The 24,541-nt window shown below is 36.4% G+C and overlaps 1 protein-coding gene across 1 annotated transcript in view; it reads left to right on the top strand.

The window, feature by feature from the left end:
• Nucleotides 1–24,517, top strand: part of GARNL3 (GTPase activating Rap/RanGAP domain like 3) — a 32,766-nt gene extending 8,249 nt beyond the window's left edge. The window contains exons 11-29 of the mRNA XM_033077424.1: nt 367–470; nt 1,643–1,751; nt 3,077–3,122; nt 4,991–5,097; nt 5,915–6,036; nt 6,695–6,799; nt 9,342–9,416; nt 10,333–10,444; nt 11,180–11,278; nt 12,173–12,289; nt 12,956–13,128; nt 13,438–13,596; nt 14,296–14,362; nt 14,997–15,104; nt 15,526–15,644; nt 15,870–16,005; nt 17,053–17,262; nt 17,569–17,680; nt 18,403–24,517. Of these exons, the coding sequence (XP_032933315.1) occupies nt 367–470; nt 1,643–1,751; nt 3,077–3,122; nt 4,991–5,097; nt 5,915–6,036; nt 6,695–6,799; nt 9,342–9,416; nt 10,333–10,444; nt 11,180–11,278; nt 12,173–12,289; nt 12,956–13,128; nt 13,438–13,596; nt 14,296–14,362; nt 14,997–15,104; nt 15,526–15,644; nt 15,870–16,005; nt 17,053–17,262; nt 17,569–17,680; nt 18,403–18,559 (2,237 nt within the window). The 3' untranslated portion in view covers nt 18,560–24,517. The remainder of the gene's footprint in view (nt 1–366; nt 471–1,642; nt 1,752–3,076; nt 3,123–4,990; nt 5,098–5,914; nt 6,037–6,694; nt 6,800–9,341; nt 9,417–10,332; nt 10,445–11,179; nt 11,279–12,172; nt 12,290–12,955; nt 13,129–13,437; nt 13,597–14,295; nt 14,363–14,996; nt 15,105–15,525; nt 15,645–15,869; nt 16,006–17,052; nt 17,263–17,568; nt 17,681–18,402) is intronic.
• Nucleotides 24,518–24,541: the final 24 nt, after the last annotated feature.

Below are 24,541 nucleotides of genomic sequence, written 5' to 3'. Positions count from 1 at the left end.
TTTTTGGTATGGAATGCAGTTATGACATGTATTATCAGGGTGAACAGTTTCCTTTTAAGTTGGAATGAAGTGAATGATAAGTAACCTGACATGTTACTTGCTTCGTGATAGTAGGACATTGTGTCTTGAAGACCTGTGTGATTTCACGAGGGTCGGTGAAAGGTGTCTTAGGTTTTAATTGTGAATATGCAGATTGGTTGCAAACTTGGGTTTGGACTCACATGAAATGTGCACTGTGGACATTTGTTAAAACGGATCAGACAAAAAAAGGTAACTAAAGAAGGTTCGGTAGAAGGGCTTGAAATATCTTTCAATCTTCAGAAAATTTAGAGGACGTACTCCTTAAAGTGTTGTCTTCCCTTGCAGATGATACAACAGGAACCTGTTCCATCTATACAGTTTTTCAAGGGCATGAAATTATGTTCCATGTTTCAACCATGCTACCATATTCTAGAGAGAACAAGCAGCAGGTACATGGTTCTCTCTTTCTGGTTTGTTTCCCTATTTATTTGTTAGATCATAAAGTCCGAAACTTTGTAAGAAATAAAGAATTTCTTGTCCATTCATCTTCTAGAAATGTAAGACTTGGGATTTTTGCACTTTTTTCCCCAATATTCTACCTAATGCTGAAAACTTCATGATGTTTATTAGAAATAATGCATCCTAGTGTCTCCATTAAGGTACAAAAGGAACTTGTGAAGGAGATCTAAGTTGGTTCGCTGACAAGTGATTGAGTAAGTGTGGTGTTCAGATCACTTGAAGAGCTTCACTACTGTAATTATTACCCCAACGGTTTTAGGAAAACTGGAAATTCGCCCTGTGTGTGAATTGTAGGAATAATCACATGTGTAACGCATAGCTCCTGCTTGAGTAGAAATTAGCGTAGCTTGGGAGAAATTTCCCGTGTGAGCGTGTTAATGTTGGTAACTGTAAAGAAGCGCTGTCACACTCCCATGGATTAACTAGGTGGGTTCTTGTTCAAATGTGCTGTCATTCTTTGCTCAAGCTTGTATTTGTATTTATGATGAAAAAAATACAGGCACGTGTGTTTACTGTACATCATGCATCCATAATGATTTACCTAAATTACTTACAAATTGCTTGGTTTATTATTTATTATACATTCTTACAGTAATATAGTTAGATGATATACTTAAAATGTACTTTTTCTGTTTGTCAGTTTTCTCATGCTTTTTGCTCGGACTGATGACAAGATCACAGAATAAAACTGAGGCAAATCAGGATATTTTTTTTAAAGAATAACTCGGCACCAGATTTTTTTTTTCCTTTTATTTCAAGCAGTAGATTTTCTGTTTTGGAATGCTAGCGATTCCATGCCTCATTTGTGAATATTAATTATGGAAACTACGAGTGCTTTTCTAAATATATGCAATATTGGTTTTTCTAGAACCTGCCTTGTTGTGTGCACCATGTCATTGCTAGGTTTACTTGCTTATAGTTAAATAATAATTTAATATCGCCCTCAGTCACACGAACTGTAATAATTCGGTTTGCAGTTTAGGAAGATTGTTTTATTATTCTGTCACAGAATTGTTATGATACTTATTTATGTCTTGTAAGTGACTGTGTCTGCCTCTTTTTTTTTTTTTCTCCCCCTTTTTTCTTTTCCTTTTTTTTTCAGGTAGAAAGGAAGCGACATATTGGAAATGACATTGTCACTATCATATTTCAGGAAGGTGAAGACTCTTCTCCAGCATTCAAGCCATCCATGATTCGCTCTCATTTTACACGTATCTTTTTCCTGACATTTTCTGATGTTCTGTTTTTGTTTTTTTAAGATCAATATTAATTTTATTTCTGCCCTAAGTCTTCCCTGCATGCTGTTTATGGAAGTGAAAAGTATTTTGCAAAGACAGTTGCATTCTTGCATTCTTTACCTTCAGCTGGTTGACTAGGAGTTTCCAAGTCTGCCACATCAAACTGTGTTTAAATCACTTAGAATATAAGGTAAAAGCAAGAATGTGAGTTTTAAATTGTGTTTTTATTGAAAGCACTCATTTGTATCATTTCACATTTAATTTTATACCTTTTCAAAAAATATAAATTCATAAATCTATTTCTCTTAGTGATGTCAATTATTTTGGCATTACATTTTGGCATTTTACTCAATACTGCCTTTCAATATTTAGATACTGTTTATTTTAAATATTTATATATTTTAGATATTTAGTATTTGTCAAGTTTGTTTAGACCATTACCGTATATCCTCCAGTTTTTTAATAGCCTGTGGTTTTCAGACTATATATCATTCCCAAAACCAGCGGCCAATCTCTTAGAACTGTCAAGGCATCACAACAGTAATAATCTGTAGACTCCAGCCTGGCATCTGTTAGACTAGATAGAATGGAATGAGGAGAAATGGATGAAGACAGGAAAACTCTGATTTCTATCTACACTCTCTTGCTCAGTTTTGAAAAGGTATCACAACGCTTAAGACTTCTAAACCTAATTCTTAGGCAGACTAAATGTTCTTAGAACCCACTTGCTAGGGGTGAATGAAAAATGAATAAAGATTGAAAAAATAATAAAAATCTTTATGTATCATAGGAACCTAAGAAGACACTAAGAAGAATTGTTTACCACATCAACATACCTCTTCGATAGAGCATCGACCTTAGTATAACTTGCACTTTAAATCATTCTCTCAATTTTCTTACAATTCTCTTGGCTAAATTATTTCATTGGAATCTTTTCTTCAGTGGAAGCTTTGGTGTAAACAAAGTTCATTGTCAGTGCTGCTTTATCAACTAGAATAATTTTAAATCACCAATATATCAAATAAAAATAAAAACAAACTTCTATAGTATGAATTATACTGTGTCTGTGGTAGTAGCTTGATTTTTAAAACTGTTGATCAAACAATAAAATTTTTGTATAGGACCTTCTTTATGAACAGTAAAATTTGTATAGTCTAGAATTGTTTCTATATTTACATTGACTTGATTAATATATTTTTCTTTTATTAAATCTGCAATGTACTGCAGGAAAAGGAAAGTTTATTAAAATACATGTGAGCTTTATTAGAACTGGATTAACTTCCTTAACTGTACGGCAGATATTTTTGCTTTAGTGAGATACAATAAGCAGAATGATAGTTACAGGTAGGTGCTGATTGTAACAAATACTTTTGCAATGAATTACTGATGGTTTAGAGAAAATGGGAAAACATTTTGGCAGTGGGAGAGCTTTCTGGCGTACAGGCAGGTCTACCTGTCTATGTTGCAGGAAGCCAAATGAGCTTTAGAAACTGAAAAGCTATATGGACCTGCATGCAGATGTCACTAACCTGGCTGTAAGTAAGATGTTTCTAACCATCAGAAAAATGGGACAGAAACCTGGGCGTACATCCCTCATTACCCTTTAAGAAGTGATTGTTGTCCTGACTGTAAACTAATAGTCCGTAGATGGGTTAGCCAGGGTAAAATGCTTTTTATATTGCTATTTATGTGGGGAAAGACGTGAGTTGCAGTAAATAAAAGAGATTTGTCTCTCTTGCATTAAGTAAGTGGCTGCTTTTACTAGATCAGTCCATCTTATTTTGGTTGCTTCTTTCTGCCAATCTTGACACATCTTGCCATAGCACGTATCACATAGTATTTTTTTTCCTATATGACAGCCTTGGAACATTATCCTTCAGCTTGGTCCAATTATGTTTCCTTCTGTTCTTTTATTGTAGGCCTGAATAGAATTTGTTCCTTCTCTTACTTTTTTCTCTCTGTGTCTGTGTGTGCGTGTGTGAAGACCGTCTTCCAAGCGGCCAAAGTTTCAGTCAAAACATACAGGGGATGCTCTAGGCTTTTGAGGCAAATTGTCCTTGTTTCAAACGCAATGCCACTATTAGGTCTGACACGGAATTTCTGTTTACAATACCTTTGTATTTTACATGACTCAAAAAGTCTATTTTTTAGTCAGTTTTGTCATGACTTTCCCTGTCATCATTCTTTCTGATCTAGTCAAGGAATATTTCACGCCTTTTGTAGTTATAAATAGTTGCTTTTTTACCTGAACGTAATGAAATGGACATATGTCATCTATGAAACTGTATCTCAAATATGTGAAACAAATATTAGGATGATCAATATTCATGCAAGTGTGGTACTGCATTTCATGCTGTATGCAGTTTCTAAGCTTTCGGGGAAAAAAGACTGTGTGAAAGCCTTGTATCAGTGTCAGTCAGTCGCTGTTGATTTTTTGAGAAAGCAAATTCTGACTGGTTTCTAAACCAGCAGATGTGGATTGAATCTATAATTTTGCCACTTACCTTGCTGTGACCTGTGTCATATGCATGTGCCACTTGGAAGACTTTTGTTGGCAAAGTATCACTTGAAATAGCCAAGAATGATTACTTATCTTAAAGAAGCTATGGACTGATGAACAAATAGGCATGGGTTTGGTATCTGCCCATCATTATTGCTGTGCTGGATTTCTTATGGATCAGAAGAGCTCAGCAGGTCCAGCTGTCACAGAAGTCATTCTGACTCTGTCGTCCTCAGTGAAAATGAATTTGCTGTTCTCGGGCTGCAGATTCATATGTCAATGTAAGCCATTGTTACTTTGAAAGAATCAAATATTTCATGTGTGTGGTGAATGCATAGGCAATGTGGAAATCTGTAAGGAGAACATACTTTGTAGGTGAAGACCTATTCTTTCACAGCTTTTTTGAACAGGACCGTATTTTGCTAATGTCACTAAAACTATTGCTGTATGAGTAGAACTGCAAAGTTCTAATTCTGTGTCTCAGTGTTGGTTTGTGTAAAAGAAACATAATGTTGCTCTGTTGAGCAAAGTGAAAAAGCAAATTATTCATTCCACGTGAATGGTTTTTTGTTAGACCCTTTGAAATTCTTATGTAAGACGTACCCAAATAACGATTTCCATTTTTTTTTTTTTCAGTTCTGATTAGTGTCTATAAAAAAGGTAGGGTTTGAATGTGATTTTCAATGTAGATAAAGATTTGTGCTTTCAATAGGCTGAAAATATTTTCAGAAGAAAGTGTTCCTCTCTTTGGGCCTCCCCTTCCATCCCCACCTGTGTTTACAAATCACCAGGAATTCAGGGATTTTGTGTTGGTGAAATGTAAGTCCGTTTTTCTTTTACTATGCTCTTTCAATAATTGTGCTAACAAATTAAAATTCACGATGCTTAAAATGTATACACATTTTCTTGTGTATTCTGCTGATCTGTATGCAATTATTTTTTTCAAATCAGTAGCATAGATGGGATATCACTTCCATCAAACGGTTACAAGTCAGATTAACAAAAAAAATATTCTCCTCAGGCTACTACACAGAGGCTGACTTACATTTGCAGAATGTGCAGCCATACTTGGTTTTGCATTTTTGTAAAGGACTTGGGAGAGCTGAAAAAATTGATAATGCTGTTCATTATTTAGTAATAGAGGGTGTTAATTTAGTAGCTCCAAAAACCTGAAAATAGCAGCTTTTCTGAATGTATTCTTAAAGGTGCTGAAGGACACCTATGCTGCACTTCTTAATCCTGTAGTCATTCAGTTCCAATTTTCGTATTTGCCCTTCTAAATCAGCAAAAAAGAAACCTTGGAGAATTGATCATGTTGATTACAATTAGATGGTTACCTGATGGGAGCTTGGTAGCTTATTTTGTCTACTTAGATTGTCTAGTACTTAGATTGACTGGCAGTTGGTCTGTAGTTTTTTTATTACTTAGGTATTTATTCTGATGCCTTGTGGAATTCTTCTATTACTAATTTTTCTCCTGTAACTTAAGGGAAAGTTATTCACTTAAAAAAGGCAGAAAGGAAGTAATTCTGAATTAATAAGGGCAGAGCAGGTGTTTTGGTACAGTGGCAAACTAGAATTGGTGGAGACTGTTGAAGTTCATTTATGTAATATATCTTTTTTCCATAATTTTTTAGTAATAAATGGTGAAAAAGCCACCTTGGAAACACCAACATTTTCTCAGAAACGTCAGCGTACTCTAGACATGCTGATCCGCTCTTTATACCAAGACATGAGTCCTGACCTACACAAGGGAAATGTAAGTCAGAAGTTCCTGCATCCCTCACATGTACTGTCTTGTTCTAACTAGTAGCTTGAATGTTCTGTTACTTTAAAGGACTGTAATCCTAATGAGCTCTGAATTGCCTGTGACTAAACTAAATACTGATTATCATATTACTTACTTTACATTTATATGAAAGCTGACAGTCCTTTCTGGACTTCACCAGGTGTGAGGAGAAGCATGATAATGTCATATTTTGTGTAAGCTTACCTGTAGCAAGGGAATAGGGAATTTAGATACTAGAGGCATTAGTGGTATATCTTATCACCATAAAATCTTCATTTGTTCCATTATGTGTAAATTTGGGTGATTTTTACCCTTGGATAGCTATGAGGTAGCTTAATTTTAGATGATGATGACTTAAGGTGATTCTTAACTAACTAAAAGCAAGTTCAGTACTTTTAAAACTAAGAAGGTGCTATTTTTTCCACCAATGTTTATCTCTTTTATATATATAGATCTGCTTAAACTTTTCTTTTTCATGTGTTCTTTCACATATTCATGTGGTATTGTACAGAATGTGACAATGGTAAACTATGACAAGTTGAAAGGTAAAGTGCTCAAGGATTGGAAGAGTTGCAGTTTCTCTTCTCGGAGAAGCTAAGCATTTAGAAAGAAACATTTTCTGTTTTAGAACATGCTTAATAGAAGATCCTTCAGCGATGTGTTGCCAGAGTCCCCAAAATCAACACGGAAAAAAGAGGAAGCTCGACAGGCAGAGTTTGTTCGGCTTGGTCAGGTAGGATCGGTTTAGAAGGTATGCAGCTATATTTACAAAGACTGTGTCACTCCCTTTGTCTGACTAGCTTGCAGTTATGTCGGGATTTAATGCAGTTTACTGTGATCAGAAATAGTTTAGTAGCGTTGCATAAATAAATAAAATATGAATAGAAGTATTTATATGTAATGCCTGAGGTGTACATGTACAAATATTTATATAGTACGTGAGTTAAATGAAGGGTGTAAAAATTGTACCTTAGGATCAAACCTGAAAGGTCTTTCCCTGCTTCATGCAGCAGATGCTTTCTCCGAGCAGAAGAGTGCCGTGTCTTTTTCTGTGCTTTGAAAAAATATAATCTTTCATAGATTTCCTCTGCATGTTTTTCTAAGATTGAATTTCTTTGAAAATACTTGGACTTCTTTAGTCAGGAAGAAATTTTGACAGTCTCTGTTAAATCAAAGTTTGCCACCCATCTTTGAACATATCAAATGCTGACTGCCATCTTCTATGGCCTTATTAATTTTTCGATTCTGTGAGAAGTACAACCTGCTGATGGTTTGCATCAGTCTGCTTTGATCTGGCAGTTCATTGCAGCAAAAAAAAGCCAACAGTGACTATGCTCATCAGTTCCCCTGTCCTTTCTCACTTGTTTCTTCTTGATCCATGTCCAGGTCCCATGGATCTGCAGCTTATCTTAAGAATACTTCTTTTAACTCAGCAGGAGTTAACAGAGCAAAAACAAAAACAAAACAAAAAAACAAACAAAAAAAAGCCAAAATCCAACTAACCAGAAAAACTTTCCACAAAACAAAACTGAATTCAAATGACCAAACCCAACCAACCAAAAAAAAACCCAAACCCAAAAAAAAAAAAAAAATCCCACCAAAACAAAACCAAAAAAACCCAAACAACCCACCCTACCAACAAAACCCAATTCTTTTCTCTCCCTTTTTTTTTTAATTTTAGTGAAAAGTTAAAGATTAGGAGAGTCTGAGAAGTTCTAGATGTTGTTAAAGGTAGAGAATTGAGCTAGGCACTTAAGAGCTGGTTCAAAAAAATATCACCTTGCACTCCCAGAGCTGCAAAATCTCCTCTATGCTTTTCCTGTCCTTTCCACAGTCACCTTGAAATAACTAGTCACTTTAGGCAGGCATTGGAAAAAAAAGAAAGCTGAATGTGTAATATTCAGACAGAAGTGACTGATGATTTATTCCGATGTTTACTTTACAGAAATAAGGAAAAACAGGAAAAGCATGGTTATTGAAAGTATGGGAACCTATAGGCTTATGCCCCTTCCACCTCCCCCAGGTTAAATGCTGATGAGATGCTCATGTAGCAAATCTAGTTGGGAACCCGTTTGTTAAACAAGACTTCCATCCTCAATATGGTCTTCGTCAAAGGGAAATCTATTGTCTGGCTTATAAATTGATAGATACCTGTTAGTGTTTTTCTTGGATGTCATTTTAATATTTAACTATTTCCCTTCCCTACAAGATCTTTCTTCTATGTTACAAACAGTAGGCTTGACCATATTTCAAGATACCTGCCACGTAACTCAAACATTCATGACTAACTAGGAATGTATTTCCCCTTTAGTTATAGCCAGTTGACTTTTAAGACGGTGTACAAATTGGTGGACTGACTGATCCAGCAGTATATTTAAATCACTTATTTATTGTCAGGGTGATCTATTCTGACTGGTGAAATGAAATTAAAATGTTCATACCATGAGGTATTTTGTGCATCTCTGTAAGCTGACAGCCATGCTTAATGCAAATATGCAAGTGATGCATGCAGGTGTTTACTGCTGCTTCACAGAGAGCCGTGCTTGATGGTAGGCAAACTTCGGGGCAGTAAAGTTGGTATAGGTTAGTTCTAAACTTTGCATTAAGGAATGCTGTGACAATTCCATGTATCACAGTCTTCTAGGAATACCGTGGAAGTTAGCAATGAGGGAATATAGGCTACAACAGACTTACTGTGTAAGTCAGTGAAACTATGTGTATACGACACTTCTCTGGAATTTTTCGCCCTTTTGTCTTTTCGCCCTTGCTTCTCGTTACTTCTAACTGACGCCTTTGCAATCCAGTGACCGTCTGTCCTTGGGATGCCTGGCAGTGTATATAGTCAGAGATATGTATAATTTGCCTTAATGTTTGTTAGGAAGTTTTGCAAATTAAAGGTTACTTTGTATAATTGACAAGAGGATCCTCTATCTGGCTAGATTATAAAGTAAACTGTGTAGATGGTATGAGGTGGCAGTTTTTCTCTGTTGCTATGTTTGACTCTTCTGAATTGCCATTTAGAAAGCAAACAAATAAAAAATACTGAACAAGAAACAGCCAACATACATTTTGGCTAAGATACCTAGTAACCACCTAGTGGTTTATACCTACCTTGTTGAGGATACAGAATTCTGCTTCTTTTTTCATTACTTACAATGACATAGGAATTCCAAACTGAAATTACTTTCTAGTCCTAAATTGTCCTTTTTATATCATCATTAGTTTGGGTATTGCTGACAAAAACTCAGTTTAAATAAAACATCTGTTTGTATTAGGCATTGAAATTGAAAACCACTGTGAAAGGGGATACCACAACTAACTTGGCAACTGCAGGCTTTTGTAAAAAGGAGGTGAGTGAAACTGTCTGAGAAGTTATGAAACATTAAACATTATGTGGTGTGGTATCTATTTATTTAGTTACTTCTGTAATTGGATGCTGCAGCAGAACAGATGAAAGGTACAGTGTCAAAGTGATTCTGCAGTCACTATTAGATTAATAAAGGATGAGCCTGGGGTCAGAAGCACTTCTCAAGTTAAAGCAAGCATGGACATTTTTATACCTGAGAAAATGCAATGGAAGTAACATCTTCCATATGCAATCATCTTTAATTTCAACACGCTTAAAACAAAATTTGGTTTTGTTTTCATTTCCTGTGATAGTGGATTTTGTTTGAAGTCATTAGGGAGTGAAATATGAAGAACTGCACTCTTCTGCATGTGTTTCATATACAGAAGCTTCAGAAGTGCTTCTAGAATTTCAGACATTCCAACTAATAGATAAATTGGAAGAGGAGGGGCAGGCACTGGGAGGTAAGTACTGAGAACACAGGATGGAAGAGCAATTTGGCAGAAAGGCAGTTTTAACTGTACCATGTTCTAGTCACTAAACATCACAAACTGAACCATAAAATGTAAGCAAACTGCGCGTGTGTAGGGGTAAATACGTTTTAAGTATATAGGTTTGGGTTTTTTAAATGAAAAAGATATTGTGTGAGGGTTGCACTGAGTTTCAGCTGCATGTGTTTTAATTCTAGCATTTCAGGTATGTGTCTCACACTTGGTAGTCTCCAAACCAGAATTGATACGGAAAGTCTTCTGCAAGAAAATTAATTCAATCTTGATATTTCAAATTCCAACAATATACTGTTTGAAAATGTATCCTGCCAAAAGCATTTACATGTTATTGACATTGTCCATGACATTCTGTATCTGTATGATCTGTATTTTTTAGTGTACTTAATATGTATCCCTTATGTTACTTCATAGCCTTGGGAATCTCAGTCTTTCTGCAGTAATTTTCCTCATGAGGTTGTCTGTGCAGATTCTTGGGGCCAGTCCTTGCTGGTTTCTACAGATGCTGGCATCTTGTTAATAGATGGTTAGTAAATGATCCAGTGTTTTTGTGTCAATTTTTATGTATCTGACCATTTTCTTGAAAATATGTGTTTATAGACTCTGTTCAGGTGTTAGTGGGCCTTTACGTAGGGAGGTAGTTACTAATCCAAGTAAATTTATTACTTTTATGCAACTAGTTGCAAAGGTTCGTTCTGTAGTAGAATCAAACCATATTGGGGAGTAGTGTTAATGCAGACTCCTGAATGTTTTCTTATTTCAGATGTTGTTTTCTTGACCATCTGAAAAGCCGTAGGAGGTCACATCCAGGTTCAAGAAGTGTCTAAATGGCTTGTCTGGTTTCCTTAGCCCTTGATAATAGTGAGCAGGATGCCAAGGGCTTATGTGACGGTGAAGCCCTACTTCTTCCCTTAGCAATGATATTGCTGTTCTGATCCCTTATTATCCTCTGTGTGCTACGTCATGCTAGTGGGACTGAGGGAATGAAGTTAGTTCTTGGTCATAAGTCTCAAACTTGCCAAAGGAATGTCACTTTTAGATTCCAGTGGCTTAATCTGATTCATGACAGTAATAAAACTCTCCCGTGAGGAAGTATTGACTATGATGCTGTGGCATATGTAGGAGCTTTGTGCAGTTCTTTTTGGGTTTTTTCCTCTTCATTTTTATAAGAAAAAACCCAAGAATTTAATTAGAAGAAAGAAACCATCGTCCAGCAAGTTTTAGTAGGATTTTGAATGTATATATATGTTTTGTTTTTTAGATGGTCAACCATCAGTACCAGTATTTGATAAAACTCTCCAAATAAAGCAGATGAATGTGTTGGAAGCTCTGGATCTTTTGATTGCCCGAACGGACAAAGGTAGGAGAGGTCCCTGTTCTTGGATTCTGTGTGTCTCTGGGTATATATGTCTCATGACAATTGTGTCTCGTTTAGAAGGATTATATGTGCATGAAATCTGTGATTTTTTTAGTGAGGTAGTTTTTACCAGGTAGCCTGTGATTGAGTTTCGTAAAGGGAATGTACACAAAGCAAGGTCAGGATCTTTATGTATAACTCAGGTTGGTTTATTTGTTTTTACGCTGTTATGTGTTTCCTCAGTATTTGCTGCAGTTCTGTTTACCCAAGCTTTGGATAAAACGTTGTTCCTTCTCTACCACTGGGAGTTGCCCAATTCGGTTGCGTCTGATGAAATTCACCCTGAGATCTTACAGAACTAGCTCAAACTACGTGAGAGCCATTTGCAGTTCTCTCAAGACACCTGGAGAATGGGTGACATTTCTGAAGATCTGGGAAGTGTAGCTATATTGAAACTTAGTTTGTGAAATTTCTAGAGAAAACCCTTCTGTATCCTGAAGGGTTCAAACTCTGTTAAGGATCCAGTTATCAGTTGCTCACCTGGCTGGTTCCAGCTCTTAAAGTTAACCCTTTTACTCTTTCCCTGTAGTTTATATTTTTGTTATTTTACAAGATTTTATATATTTGCAAAGCATTTTGCGTTTCACTGTTTGGAAGCTCTCAGATCATTCTTTGGTGGAGCACCACCTAATGGAATACTCAGCTATTGTGCTGAAGGGGTTGGTTACTGGAATTGTAAATCCCTGAGAGTTCATAAGTCTTCAGTCCCCAGAGAGGTATTATGCTTTGTTTACTTTTGCTCTGTTTGTTAGGTGCTACTTCTCGTTAGAAGTATTAATTTCAAACTACCATGTTCTTTTTTTAACTTCTTTTTTCCTGGTTCTCTCCGTATATCAGGGAAAGACTCTCGTGTCCTTGTCTTCAGACTCAGTGCTATCCAAAAAGCTATAGAGACTAAAAAAATGATAAGAAGCAAATATGACTGCAGAGAAAATAAACTGGAGAGAACAAAAGGTGATACTGTTATCCTGTGTTGAAAACATCCACTGTATTTTGATGCCGGTAGTTGCCAGGGGCTTATTAGCTCTCTTTAGGCAGGTGTAGGTGTTCACCTTTAGCTTTTTCTCTGGGCAGTCAATTCACACTTTGTTAACCTTATATTTGAAAACTACTCTAGTATAGTCCAGCATGACATTTTTGAATGTTGTAAAAAGACCCATGTTACTTGGCAATTGCTGCTGATGAAAAGCTTTAGAGAAAAGTAGGATTTCAGGATTGGGAAAAGAATTTTGTGGGGATGTTAGACTGAAATAAAGCACACTTTAAGTTGGCAAAACACTGGCAAATCCCCCATTAAATAGTAATGCTTAGATTAGTCTGGGTGTTGCCCATTATTTTTGTCAAAATAAATGTTTCCTGGTCTTCAGAAGCAAGCTGCTTTGAAAAGCTGGAACTTGCAGAACAGCGACAATCCATGTATCTAGGATTAAGGGTAAAAGATTCCAAAAGAGTCATAGGCTTTTGTCTTTTCCCAGAAGTTGATGTAATCCTGTTGAGTTTTTAATTCTATGTTGCCAAGTCATCCATCAAAGCCCTGTTGTACTAATCATCATACAAATACAGAAAAAAAAAATCAGACCCTACCCCAACCACTTAGAGTCTAGAGCATTATTTCCTCAGGCTGCCATTTGTATGCCATTAATACTCACCATGGAAGTGAACTGAGGATTGTTGTGGCTATTCGGAACAAACTACTTCTCGTCACAAAGAAATATAATTCACTCAACATTTTAACCAGCACCTCTCTGCTATCATCTCCTGAATCTCCAGTAGAGGAGTTCCAGTACATCCGGGTATGTGTAATCTAGTTACTAAATATCTTAAAACACTGAACAGCACTCAGGTAGTGTGGGGGGATGCAGGGAGAGCAGAGTATGCATTATCATCTTCCTGAACCTACAGACAAATCAAAGTGAGAAGTCATACGGTGGAGTTCAGTCATATCTATGCTAAATAAAACTTTCAAATTTTTAAAGAATTGTTTCTGCTTGTTCTTTGTTATGCTTCTGTGCTTAGAAAACATCCCTTTAAAATCATGGAGTACCTGCAGCACTCACAGTAGGAACTTGAAAAAGAGAGTAATTCTATTATTTACATTATAGGAAATATGCCTTTCTGACCCTCCAGTGGTTATGACGCTGGTGGATGGGCCTACTGGAGACAGTGACAATATGATCTGTGTAGCATATCGGCATCAGTTTGATTTAGTCAGTGAGAGCACAGGGGAGTCCTATAGATTGCATCACGTTGAAACAAACAGGGTAAGTTTTCATCATTGAAACCTTTTTTGCAGACCTCCACTGAACATAATTTGTTGCAGACTCAGTGCATTCTGTGCTGGCCTCCTTGGATTGTGATTTATGGAGGTGCTCGTGTGTACTACTTTTTACTTCTATAACCACTGCTTTAGGGCACTCTGAGGTATTTATTCCTTTTGGGATAAATGATGATAACTCCCAAGTGAGGTCGTTATAAGCTATGACACTGGGGAAAAGCCTGTGTTTCAGGCTCTGGAATGTTGTTGTCAAAAATTCATTTTTCTTCTTTCTTAGCCGGTAGTTAGCATTTTGTTTCATTTTTGTGGTGTCTGTGTTTTATCGTTTAAAAAATTGCATCAAAATAACTTCAGTTATTGGTTGACCACCAAATCTTATTCAGATTTACCTATCTGCATGTACTGTGGCTAAATAAATTATATGCTTTTATTGCTTTACGCTGTGGTGTGGTTATGAATGTTCAGCACTGTACAGAACCAAATACAGAAGAAACAAACTTTTATCTTGAGAACGTCCTGAAAATTACATCACAAAAGAGGCTATTTATATTTTTTTAAATTTTTTTTTTCCTTTTACCTGTATTGTGCACTTCCCCATCTGATTATATTGCTTATAAGTTGCAATCCAGTTGTAATAACCACAGTATCCTCTGCCTATTGGTAATCTTTTCCATTATCATTGCAGGTTAATTTTGTTGCAGCTATTGATGTATATGAAGATGGTGAAGCTGGTCTATTTTTGTGTTATAACTGTAAGTGTTTAGGGAAGGCCAGAAATGGTAATAGCTCAATCTGCATATGTAGATCTTCTTTCACTGGAGTCTAGGTCTGTATCTGTGTTTCATGGAAAGTTTGTTTCATGAAAAGTTTGTCAAAATACATTCTTTGGAACTTAAATGCATATTGGAGAGACTAGAAATTCCAGTATTTTAGTCATACTAGCTGTTTTATAGATGTGCAGGTTATATGATTAATGAGATCTTGGTGTCTGTAATAACCCATGTGCATAACAGTCTTCAAAGAACGTAAATTACATGAACATATGGCTACATAGGGCAGAGTGGTACAATTCTGCAGACACTGCTTTCTGAATTTTTCTTGCCCATTCCTGTCTCTATAGACGAGTTAGAGATCTGATAACTGTTGAAACTGTAATACTCCGTAAAATATGACAACTTATTTAAATGTAGGTCTTTTAATTTGATCTTTCCAGTGTGTTGACAGAGAAAGCAAATTTTGTTTTGCTCTTTGGCTATAGAGGGACTTTTACATGAATATTTGATTGTGTGCGTAATGTCCACCCTTCTGCAAAATCTCCCTATAAGATGGGTTGTGGTCACTTAGAGTGTAAAGTGATGGATGCTTTTTTTTTTCTGTTTGCTACAGATGTTTGTCAATACAGAAAAGTATATCCTTTCAGTGGAGGTTCTCCACTGATCCAGCCATCAGCTTATGACTTCCACTTCAGCTGGAATCAAGTTCCTTATGCTGTTGGTAAGAAAAAAAATCTCTTTTTAGTAGATGTTTTTTTCATTGCCATTTTTTCCTGCACTTGGCTCTTGGTGGAATTACAGTATTCTGGGAATAAGCATGTTACATTCATTATTCTACTTGACTTAACCTGAATATGATAATTTTGAAAAGTGGCGCCTTGGTAGCAAGTTCATCCTTTGCTGAACTTTCTCCTCCTTTCTTTTCTGTGTTTCTCATTTTCCGTTCACTCTACATTCTGCCAGGCATGGAGAGTGAAATTTTCTCCAGACTCAATGTAGTTCAGTGTGCTTCTGTGTATTAGACAACACTTTTCATAGGAAAGGAACATGCCAGAAGAGGCCAAGAACAGTTTTCGTGGAACATCCAAAAAACTTCTGCTTTAACCATTTTTCCTTGCCAAATAACTTCTGTTTCATTGCAGTCTGTGCTTTCCCTTATGTTCTTGCCTTCACTACTGATTCCATTGAGATCCGCTTAGTGGTGAATGGGAACTTAGTCCACACAGCAGTTGTGCCTGAGCTTCAACTTGTAGCATCAAGGGTAAGACAGAAAAATCGTGTTTGACAGTTTCTGTGATATGTTTGGATCTAATTAACATTAAATGTTGCTACCGCTAAAAATGTAACAAAGAAAACCAAAGTATGTGCTACTTTATCTGAAGTAATTGTTCATCTGTGTACTCCTAGTTGATATCAAGGACAGAGAGAATCAGAAGATGATTAAGAAAGTCTGACTGTACTAATGCTGGGTTATTTGTCATTTCAGTCAGATATTTATTTTAAAGCTACTGCTGCAGTAAGTGGATCATTTGACAGCACCTCTAAGGAAATGAGTTCAAAGAGTTCTCCTCAAACACTGACAGCTTACGAAAAGCCAGAATTTCCTCTTCCTTCTCTAGAAGGTAATGTGATCTCTAATTGTTCCAACAGCTGTCACATCTCAGTGTGGCCGATCTTCAGTAAAGATGGTAAAAAAACGTGAGTTCCTACCTGAAAGTGTGGAAGATAAGAGATTTTCTATTTTCCACACTATATAGCACTTGGCTGAGCTTTTGCAATGTAGTATCTTTTCTGAGTACATGATAGCACTTTTCTGAAAAAATAATTTCTATAGGAAGGGAGGAATTAAGCCTCAGTAGCTTGATGAATCTTGGCAATGTGACCACAAGTAATTATGCAAAAAGGGGCATAAATTGTGAGAAAGCTTGATATTTCACATACGCTATTCTGTTCATTTAAGAAAGGCTGAACGACCACTAAATGGCTGAAGTTCTTTTGCAAAAGAAAAGTAAGGAACCTTGAAAAACTTTGCACAGACAATTTAGTGTAGCATGATCTGTGAACAGTCAATCTGTAGTATAACAACAAAGGAGAAACAAGGGAACATCAACTAGATAATTCAAGATATGGGTACACCTTTCTTCCTTACATCTGCTGCTTTACTGTTAGCAGAAAGGAAAAGGAGAAGGTAATCACAAATTTCTTAAAGGTAGTAGTATTTGATAAGTTGGGACTATTTAGTAAGTTTGGGATTTTGATTTGTTTTTCTTCTAGGAATTAGGAAAATGTGTTATTTTGTGTTACCTAAGAGGAGGAGTCATAATTTAAACCACTTGGGATCCAGGCTCCAATATGTTTGCAGTGTATTAAAACACATGGGAAATATTGCACAGAGTACAGTGTAATAGTCAGGGTACCAGCCGCAAATTTACTTCCAGGTTCTGCTCCTGATTCATCATGTTGCCAAGAGTCAGTCGTCTTTTCCTCTCAAAGTCAAATTGCTTGTATTTCTTCCTTCTCCTAGCTTATTTGTATTGAAAGATCTCTAGAGCAAGAAAGATCTTTGTCATTTCAGTTAAAAAGTGCCCGGCTCTATAACTTTTCATTTGGAATTATTAAGAACTGATTCCGTTGTGCAACTGTAATCTTCTTTTTCCTTTGTGTTTCAGGTGAAGTTCCGTGCAAAAACCTGTACAAAATACCTCTCAGCAATCTGGTTGGGCGAAGCATTGAAAGACCTCTGAAGTCACCTTTGGCTCACAAGGTCATCACTACTACGACGTTGAGTGGCTTTACCTCTCTTCCAGTTACGCACTCACTATCTTTATCTCGTATGGAAATTAAAGAAATTGCAAGCAGAACACGTAAAGAATTGCTGGGTAAACTCTCCTCATTCCTCAGTGTTACATATCATTTGACAAACAAACATATGCTTTCTAATCTTTGCACCATCACAGGTAGGTTTGTATCATGCAGCTAATATTCATAAATTATTAAAATAAAGAAAGGAAACAGTGAGGCAGCATTATTTGTTAATAGTATAGCTATTGTCTGTGCATGTATAAGATGGCTATATTCTAAGACAGGTAGAAATGTTAATAAAGGAAAGCAGCAACAGATGGTTAACATTTTCATGAATGCTTTGTTTTCTGTTGAAAGTATTAAGTCTCTTATTCTTTATTGAGGCCTTTTGGATGAGTCTGTACCCAAGACAGAATGTCCACAGAAGCTCAAAAACGTTTCTCGAAGACAGTCAGACCCCAAGCAGGGAGCTGTAAGGTCATCTAGTAGTGACAGGTAAATATACTTTAGAAAAGAGCCTAAGTTAGACTGTAAATATTTTCAGAATTGATTGCTTGTGCTTATCTCAGTTGGCATGAGGCTGACTGAGACCTTCGTATATCCATGTTTGTTTCATGCTAATGTGTTTTTTAGAGTATCTGAATATATAAGTACTGAAACAACTACACTTTTTGCTAAAGACATGTTAATGTAGCAAGAGAAGACTATACACATTTTGTGGGGACCTGCTGCAGCTGAACCTGTTATAAAGATATGGGCTACTGCAGCTGCATGTGCAGACTCTTGTTGCTTTCTTTGTATGCTCTTGTGTTGCTATTTTCAGAATAAATTTTGTGAAAAAATGCCACAGCATTTGTCTTTTGGCACTGACCCCAGTGCCGTTCTCTTCTTTTCAATGTTTCCATAACATACATTTGCATAGAGTATTGGCAGAATATAGAATACTGGCAAGATACAGAAGACTGAGAGTAACAAAACCAAAAATCTCTTGCAGTGTAAAACTATGTTTGATATGTTTCCCTATTTGGAAATTATTTGGGTGAGGAGCTTCATTAATGCCTTTTGATTATTTTTAGAAGAGTAAAACAGGAGGAAACTCAATTGTAATGATCTGTGTCTGTCTTTAGGATAACTTGATTGAATCTAGAAGTAGCCATTGTTCCTTCCTGCCCTGACCTGTGTATGTTTTTTAGTAACTTTTGTCTTCCTTTTTGCAGGATAATCTCAAGCTCATTTGAAGGCTATTCTGAAAGATGTCATCTTTCCACTAGTTCAGATCCCGATACTTTAGCAAACAGGGAGGAGAGTTCACCATCTAGCTATCCATTTCAACTGATTTCTTTATATGATGAAGACATCATTGACTTAAAATGAAGACACTTTTAAAACCTTTCTTCCTTACTTCACATTTTCTTACAACTCTGTAGGCTCTATGGCAATGTCACAAATACTGCTTCTGGTGGTAAAATGTGGCTGGAAGTACTGGTGACAAATCCTTGTAGGACCCATGTTCTGGTTAGCAGAGCCTGATTTGGTGATGCTTATATCTTTGACATAGGTATGTTTTGTCAGTTAATGAAGCATTACTTTTCATGGCATTTTAACAGTAGGCAATAAATGAGAGATTTAGGCTGAAACTGAAGTAAACAAAAATGATTACTTGTTCTAAGCTTCTTATAATTTGACTTACCTAAATGACGTGCAGCAAAGTTAATTGCTGTTATTACTGTCGTGAATTGTTTTACAACAGTGTATGTCATGTTGGGAGAGGAATTTTACAACACAGATCACTGCTTTTGGTTTTTCCATCTTTAAAAAACAGCAACAACAAAAGGCTTGCAGGTGAGGTCATTTCAAACAGTGCAGTCAGTCCCTAAATTGATGCATCTGTGGTATGTTCACTGAAGTATCAAATGAGATATGAAGATGGTGCTTCCTTTGCTCGTTGTTTAGAGAAACTTGCACTCTTTTGGCATAAATAATCCCTGAGCAGAGAAACTTTCTATAGGAAACGCAAACTTCCAGAGTATTTCTCAAAAATTGGAAATTAAAAAAACCAAGAAAATCCGCAAGCAAACAAAAAATGCCAAAACAAAACCCCCAGTCCATCTACTGGAAAGCTCTTACTGCAGTGCATCTGCACATTTTTCCTTTAAAGGCAGAAGAGCCAACCCCAATTTTCTTTGACTGCAAAAAGATTCTTATGCAGACCATTAGCTATTGTCTGCCCTTACACCAAGAGTGTAAGTCATTATTTCATATAGTTGTATTTATTTAACTGGATGCAGACACTGCTAATAAGCTAGTATTCTAAGCTAGTATTAAATAGTTGTCTCTTGCTGTGTTAAAAGACAGGGGTTTGTATTTAAAGTTTGATTTTAATTTTTTTTAACCCTTTCCTCTACACCAACCTTTGCAAGGATTTTATTTGGTTTTGGTTTTTTTTCATGAAAGCCTTTCTAGTTTTAATAGCAAGTGTTGGTTGTTCTATATGTAGAAATACTTTTGTATCTTTAATTTCATTTTGTAATACTACTCATATGTCAGGATTTCATTTTTGTTCAAGTATGATCATCTGAAGATGTGTGACTTTTGCTGCCATCTGTCTGAATGTTAAACTGCTTTTGCAAAGTGATTTTTTCCCCCTCAGTTTATTGTATATAATGGCTGAATTGCTTCACTTAAGAAAATATGCAAGGTCTAATCTGGAAGCATAATTTCTTATTCTCAATTGGGGTGGCTAATCAACAGAAGAAGCAATATTTTCAACAGTAGTTAGTTTAGGAGCAGAAGGCTATAATTGCTTTAGTGGGTTTTGCATTCATGGATGTGTGGGGTGAACCTTAGTAAGTATCTAAAAGGAAGTATCAGATCAAAGTCTTTGCAAAAACTTGTAATTATTTTTAGAGAATGTTGTCTCCAGAGATTATGTTACTTTACCCCATCCTTATTTATTTGGACCGTTAAGGTTTAAAAAAAAACAGTCTGAAATTACCACATGGTACTTATTTTCCTGGAAGTTGTAAACACTTCTGAAACTGCTTTTTGGGTCACTGCTGGTGCTTACTTTTTAGAAAGGAAAAGAACCACTTTTTTCCATTAACAGCTTTCTCAATGTAGTATTTGATTTCTGGCTTGTGGCTGTTTGGAAGACTGTACCAGTGTGTTTAACTGGGGCTTTTGTTAAAATTTTAACTGGAAACTTTGCTTTACCCTGCTAGGATATTGGATTTTAAATATACTGCAGATATTCACCTATGGTATTACAGCATGATTTAAAATGATTAACCATTGTTTGATAGCAGTTGAAGCAATATATAGACATTTTAAAACTTGTTTTGAGGAACCTGAGCAAACATATACTTACAAATCCTGAAAGACTGCCTTAGAGATGGAGCACTAGGGAGAACAAGAATGAGAAGAGCTTGACAGAAATCTTGAATACTGGCTATGATGGTAGTCAGAATGCATAAGATACAGCGTTTGCATTATAACCTAAACATCATTATAGAACAAAGGGCTATAAAGCAGGACTTACTTTCATCAACCAGAAGTGCAGCAGTGTCTGTAAAGTATTACCATGAATTAAGAGAATGCTGTGGGGGTGGGAATGTATGTATGGGGGGGGGGGGGGGTTGTGTGTGTGAGGGAGTGGGTGTGTGTGTGTGTGAAAGAGAGAGAAAGAACCCTTTGAAGGTCTGCCTGTAATTACAGCATTATATAAAGAGTACAGATAGTGGATTATTGAAGCTAGACAAAACCAGATCATACTGGCTTCATGGTACATAACTGGAACAGGATGTTGGTATCATTTGAAGAGGGAAGCCCAGCAACCACATCCCTGCCCACTTCCCACCTGCTTTTATGCTATAGCTTGACTTAATGGGTCAGGTACAAGCTGTTAAGCAAGTCACACTAGGAACTACCAGACCTTAACTGACCATTATTCATACAGGACAGGAAGGAGCTGAATCCTGGAAAAAAATTAATGTCTTCATTCTTAATGCATCCAGTAAGCGCCTTAACAAGGCTTTGACTTCTTGAGTTTTCTGTACTTAATCAGAGTGTCATAGAGGGATAATATCTAATGTGGCAAAAGAAGTAGAGAGTGATACAACATTTAGTTTGTGTTATACGACACCTAGAGATGGTAGCCGAGGCTTTAGAGTCACATATAGTAGTGTACTACCTACTTATTCCATAAGAGTTGCTGAGAACATAGGTAGAAGGCAGAGAACATGGAAATAATATCCCAATTTATTTGACACAAGCCACAGGAACCAATCTTTATCACATTTATTGTATTGAAAGATCAAATACCAACACAGTCGTGTGAAATTGCTGGTGTAACAGGAGAAACCTCTATTGTACAAGGATGTGGCTCCTGTTTTTAGTAGTCTGATCAGACCACCATGATTTCTGTCTTGTCATGTGAGGAACACTGGCTTATAGCTATTGTTTCTCACAAAAGATCATCCTTACCATTCAGACTGCTAATTAAAATCTAGAGGCAGTTGGTGGTATTGATACGTGAACTTTTGTGCATCATTTATAAAGGGCAAAGTTCTCACACATCTGTGGAACCTCTCCTTCTTAAGACTGGTGTAAGATAACAAGGCTTGTTGGAAGGCTGTTGGGATGCCCGTAGCGTCATTCACTCCAGCGTTGGAGCCATTTTGTTTGCCTTCTGTTTTTCCAGCCTGTGCATGCATATACTCTCTAAAACTTAAAAAGTAGACTTAGACACAAATTTCAGCCATATCCACCATAAGCACAATCCTTCCTCCTTTATCAGTGAGTGTCAAAGCTGCCTGTAGGCTGCATTCTTGATGCTGGCTGACCATCTCATGGTTAGGAGAAAAGATAACCTTTGAATCTACAACTATGTGAGATGGATGTTGTTCTAATAGGAAACTGAAAAATGTTGCTATAGATGAATGGAAGGAATGGTTTTCACAAAGGAAGAATGGTTAAATTGTTACCAATTGCTATCAAGCTAAGTTTAACTGAAGGTCCATTCTGTACTCTTGGCTGTTTCTGCAAGAAATACTTTCTATTCCAATGTGCTGGATTTGTTGGCAGGGCTCTTAACTCCTTCTGGCTAAATGGCATCGGTCACCACTTCATCCCTGTGCCTCAGTCTGACTAAATTATAGGAATGTCATTTACATTGGTGCAAGCATTAGATGGTACTTAATTAGTTAATTTAGAATGTACTTGTGCATTCTCAATGGCATGGGTAATGAGGCATGAAAGCACAAAACAGTTGAGGGTAGAAGGGACCACTGTGTTATCGTCTAGTCTGGTACACACACCCATGCAGCACCATTCAAAAATCTCTTCAAAATGAATATGCAACATTTTGAGCTACTTGTCATCTTTGTACTGCTTTTGAATTACAGCATGCACATAAACCATCACCACAACTTTGAAGTGTTACTAGGACTCAAGAATTCCCAGACACATGAGCTAAGTTAATTCTTTCACACATACACAAAATATGGAACCCTTAAGGCTGAGGCTTTGATGAGTCCTTCCCAATGTCCCTAAAGCCCAATTTGGGCTTTAGAAATCAGTAGAGACTAATAGTCTTTTTTGTCCAGTTCCTTATTCTAGTGGCAATGCAGTATACATAAATATTTTATATGTGTTTGAAAGTAAGAAAACACTTCCTTCTAAAAAGAAGTAAAGACCCACATGCAATTTGAAAGGGCTATGGCTATTCATGGTAGCAAGAGAACTGCTCTCTAGATTCAGTGAATGCATGCATACATTCAGTTTCCTAGTTTGCAAAGAAGTAAGGCCTGTTCTAATTACAGTCCTTTACTGGTTTTGGGGGTGTGGCAGGGATTCTTGTTTGTTTTGGTTGGTGTGGTTTCTTGAGGCTGAGGGTGGGGGGGAGGGTTAGTTGAGATTCTTTTTTCAGGTTTTGTTGGTTTGGTTTTTGGGGGTTTTGGGGGAGTGAGGGTTGGTTGGTTTTGTTTTATTGGTTTGCTCTTGTTTTTCAGTGCATAACATATGTGCAAGTATGCACCTGGAATGAATAGCAGGTTTGTTCTCTGCCTTCACGAGATTATTTTTATAAATGGGCAAGTATTTGTAATTGATAGATTCAAATTGAATTTTTTTAGTACTGTGACAGTCAACTGAATAAATATTTAAACAGTACTTAAGAGGGCAGGGAATGTATAACATTACTGCCTAACTAGTTACATATGGTTAAGGTTGCTACATATATTTTCTGCTGTTCTTAGTCTATGACCAGTAAAGGCTAGCTTGAACGTGTTTTCCTAAAGGTGTGGGTCTTCAACTCGTGCTTGCAGATGCAAGGGCTTTTTCAGAGCTGTTGGCTTATTCTGCATTTGAAATATATAACCCTTTTCATTTTGATTTTCAATATATATACATATATAGGTATATATATTTGTAATTTCTACTGTAAATTTTCAGGGATTTGAAATCCTGAGTATAAGGAATTTAAAGTAATGGGATCATAAAAGGCAGGGGAAGGAAAAATCCCATCAGCAACTGATAAGGTATTTCAGAATAATTTCTGTTGCTTTCTGTGTATGAAAATGAATATCACATTATTTTCATTGTTAACAATTCAATGTCACGGTTCATAAGCACAGTGTTTGCTTATTCTGTTAAAGCACTGTTTCCTCAGATAGGCTTAATCTGTTTTTATGAAGGACTAAATTATTCCCTGGGAACCTGATGTTAACAATAATGGAAGGCTCAAGAGATTATGCAGCAAATATCTGTACTTGCATGCAGGTTAGAAAGTATTTTTACTCATATTAGTTCAGCACGGCAACTTCACCAGCCTGTATACTGCTTAGCTGCTTCACTTTGTTGCTGATCTGTAACTGACTGACTTCTATTTGCTACTGGAAACTGTGGTACTAGCACCTGACTTAAAGAGAAAATGGAGATAATTTTCTGCATATTTATTTATAGCTCTATTAGGTATTATGTAAATAACATTTACATAAATGGAAACTGTTATATAAAGGTTTTATTCAGAGTGTTATCAATCTGGAATGTCAGTTTAATTGTCTTTGAATGGTAGCTGACTGCTTTGTAATTTAATAAGAGTGTATTGTTAAGACTTGCTACATTTGTGATCAAACATTTTACCATTGGTCTTAAATGCTGATGTATTACCATTGTTTTCAATGTCATATGATAGCATGTATGGTTTGTATTTTAGATATGATAGCCAAATAGAAACAGTCCTATCACATCTGAAACTGTTTTAAGTACTATTTATCACCTTTGTGAAGAAGAAACTTGATTTATTTCTTCATCTGTAATAAACGGTAAATTTGATCCCACCTGTTTCTTTAACACACA

The sequence above is a fragment of the Catharus ustulatus genome, chromosome 21, assembly GCF_009819885.2.
Source record: "Catharus ustulatus isolate bCatUst1 chromosome 21, bCatUst1.pri.v2, whole genome shotgun sequence".
Taxonomy (NCBI): Eukaryota; Metazoa; Chordata; class Aves; order Passeriformes; family Turdidae; genus Catharus; species Catharus ustulatus.
This window is presented reverse-complemented; position numbering and strand designations above follow the sequence as displayed.